Source organism: Cupressus sempervirens, chromosome 2 (genome assembly GCF_028749045.1).
Source record: "Cupressus sempervirens isolate cs-2001-9-10 chromosome 2, ASM2874904v1, whole genome shotgun sequence".
Lineage (NCBI taxonomy): Eukaryota > Viridiplantae > Streptophyta > Pinopsida > Cupressales > Cupressaceae > Cupressus > Cupressus sempervirens.
Window position 1 is genome coordinate 296,007,856 of NC_143119.1, and position 3,536 is coordinate 296,011,391.

General features: G+C 40.8%; 1 protein-coding gene across 1 annotated transcript; it reads right to left on the reverse strand.

Annotated features, from left to right (window-relative positions):
* Window positions 1-226: 226 nt before the first annotated feature.
* Window positions 227-3,326, reverse strand: LOC149572247 (uncharacterized). The gene is made up of 4 exons (XM_089815796.1): window positions 3,162-3,326; window positions 2,908-2,979; window positions 941-1,485; window positions 227-557 (listed from the first exon to the last, which is right to left on the reverse strand). Exons 1-4 carry the CDS (start codon window positions 3,324-3,326, stop codon window positions 227-229), a joined length of 1,113 nt encoding a protein of 370 aa, XP_089671922.1.
* Between the last annotated feature and the right edge of the window lie 210 nt (window positions 3,327-3,536).

Below are 3,536 nucleotides of genomic sequence, written 5' to 3' on the forward strand. Positions count from 1 at the left end.
TACAAAACCTACCCTTCAACACATGAGCAAGAAGAGTGTGATCCTCATTAGAGCCCCCAACAAGCCACTCTTGAAGATCCTTCCAGCAAGTCACTTCCACCTAACCCACGAACTTGATAGTTTTAAAATGCTCCACCTTAAACCAGCCAACATTAGTACAAGTGTGACAAAGAGGCTGAAGCTAGGGAAAGCTAGAGATCAAGGGAGGGTGCCCATCCAAAGAGTCCTACCAAAATAGAGCATCCAATCCACTATTACAAATCCAAAACAGACCCTCCTTAATCAACTGGGCTCCCTTCTTAAGGGTATTCCAAACATAAGAAACTTTCTCCACCAAAGTAAGCCATGCTACATTTGAACAATCAACCCCAGGGAAATACTTACAATTAAGAATCTTGGCCCAATCCAAATTTTGATTGCTGCACCATCTCCAATACAGCTTAACAGCTAGTGCCATGACAACTAGTGCCATAGACTTGAGACTGAGGCCCCCAACATGCTTTGGTTCACAAACATATTCCCACTTAACCAGGCTCCATTTGATGAGAGGAGGGTACCTGACGAAAGAAATTGATGAGATAGAGAATCAAACTCCTTCACAAAGGATGACAAAGGAACTTGTACACAACACCTGTAAATAGGGAGAGATTGCACCACAGTTTTTAGAAGGATTTCTCTCTCAGTAGAAGAAAGCCATATGTAAGTCCAATGATTGAATTTTCTTCAAAAATTATCCAAGATCCCTTGCCAATACCCTCGATACTGAGATCCCAAGGCCAAGGGGACCCCAAGATATATTAGGGGAAGAGAGCCAATCCAAAATCTAAGGATCCTAGCAATCCTATTTTGAATAGGTTGCAGGGTATTGAAGAAGTAGATGGAAGATTTGCCATCATTGATGCACTAACCTAAAGCCCTTAGGTAGATATCAAGAGCTTGCCTGAAGTTTACAGCTTCACTAACTCTTGCAGATCCCATCAATGCAGTATCATCCACAAATTGAAGGTGAGAATATAAAGGGATAGAGTCATTCCAATTCCAACCTTGAATAAGACCCCACTCCACTTGAGACTTAATAAACCTTACAAGACCTTCTGCCATTATAATGAATAAATAAGGAGATAAAGGATCCCCTTGCCAAAGTCCCTGAGAAGCACTGAACAAATAAGATGGTTCCTTGTTTACAAGAATAGAATAGGAAGTGAAGGTCACACATCTAAGAATCCAGTTCACCCACTCCTTGGCAAAACAAAATGCCAAAAGAATGTTTTGTAAAAATTCCCAACTCACTCGATCATAAGCTTTAGCCATGTCAAGCTTCATAAACATAGCCCTCTCCTTAGAATTAGTCATAGAGTGAATAACTTCCATTGCAACCACAACACCATCCAAAATTTCCCTTCCTTCAACAAAACCCCCTTGCTTCGGGGATATCAGGGAACTGAGAAGAGGCTTAAGTCTCTTAGAAATCAGCTTAGTGATAATCTTATAAAAAACATTACAAAGTGCAATAGGTCTAAATTGAGTCAGCTGATTAGCCCCTTCTTGTTTGGGTATGAGGACCAAAAAAGTGGAATTCAAGGACTTGAGCATCTGTTTATTCCTATGTGATTCCTAAACCACCTCAAGGAGATCAAACTTCACTATTTCCCAGAACTCCTAAAAGAACTCAATCAGAAATCCATCAGGGCCAGGAGCCTTACCTTTCTTCATGCTAAACACCACCTTCTCCAATTTAGGCAACAAGATAGGATGTAAGAGAGCCTCATTCATTTCCAAAGAAACAAGGTGAGGAATGCAATCCAAAATCTCCCTCTCCTCCTCCCTAGCATCAAGATCCTCCTTAGAAAAAATATTAGAGAAATAGTTGATTGTAGCCCTGGCCGATTGGAAGAAAGATGATCCCCTTCAGGTGAGGTGAAAGAGGCTAAAAAAATTTCCCTGCCTCCTAGCCTTGAAGCCAGTCAACATGAGATTTTTTCTTCCAAAAAATTCTCCTCTTGAAGCCAATCAACACGAGATTTTTGCTTCCAAAAAATTCTCCTCCCAAAGCTCCCACTCTTCTAATCCTTTAAGGGCCAAGGACTCGGCATCACTTAAGTCAACAATCCTCCCTTGATCCCGAATTAACCAAGTAATGTTGTCCAACCTAGTTTGAGCAGCAATCCTCTGAGCCTGTAGGTTCCCAAAACATTGTTTATTTCACTTCTTAAGCCTATACTTAACATGCTGGAGTCTTTTACAGAAAGTACACATTGCCATCCCATGGGCTAGCACCCCTTCATACCACCAATCCACCATTAGGTCTTGCAAAGACTAGTCTCTTAACCACATTAACTGAAACTTAAAAGAAGGGTTTTTGGTGATTCCATAAGTAGTAGCTGAGAACTTGATGGGCCAATGATCTGAACATCTCCAATCAAGAATTTTTGAACTAGTGATCAAATTGCTATTCATCCAATAACAAGAAACCAAAAATCTATCGAGTCTTTCAGAGATAGCCTCAACACCACACCTCCTATTATTCCATGTAAAAACACCATTATTTGGCTTCACATCAATGACCTTCAAGGAGTCTATCATATCTCTAAGTAGATTTGCAAAAGGGTCCAGCTTGGTAATCCCACCACGTTTTTCATCTAAACTAGTAATAGAATTAAAGTCCCTAGCCAAAATCCATGAGAGAAATGGGTCTAAGGCTTGGATGTAACTAATATGAGCCCAAAGTTGTGACTTGCCTAAACTATCACTAGGAGCATAAATATTGGAAAGAAGGCATCTTTCCCTAGTATCCAAACAAGATATAACCAAGGAGATAGAAGATCGACTAGAAATCCACCATAAGGGAAGAACTTTTTGTGGGTTCCAAAAACAAGAAACTCCCCCTAAATTGTTCCAAGCTCCCACCCCTTGCCAATTTCCTTGGGGCCAGATGTGAGGAGCACAATTAGCTAAGACCTCCACTGTAAGCTTGGTTTCCTGGATAAAAACCACATCCGGTAATTGAGATTCAATCAATCTATGAACAACCTTTTGTCTAGGGATGATGTTCAACCCCCTAACATTCCATGATAGAACAATCATTTAAGGGGGTGAGAGAAATCAGAATCAATGGGTTTCATAGACCTAGATTCAATCAAAGTATCACCCATAAGCTTCACTTTCTCTTGATCCATCTTCCTGCCACTCCTTAATGGTTTATCCATAAGCCCTTTCTTAAAGGATTTCTGCTGTAAGCCTAATGTAGGATGAGCTTTATTGCCCTTGGCTGAATCAGAGGCCCCCTTAGGAGCAGGGGAGTTTGGAACCACCACTAACGAACTCATCTGAACCTAAGACCCCTGGAAATCCTTGGTACCCTTATCCTGAGACTGCAAATCCATATCAATTTGTGCATTCTGAAGGTCTTCTAAAGGTAATAACTGATCCTCTTTCTTTTCCTCTTCTTCCTAAACTTCATGCAGCCCCTTATCTCCAAAGGAAAGCTCAACCAAAATACCTTCCTCCTAAACTAGGTCCTCAAGAACATCAAATTT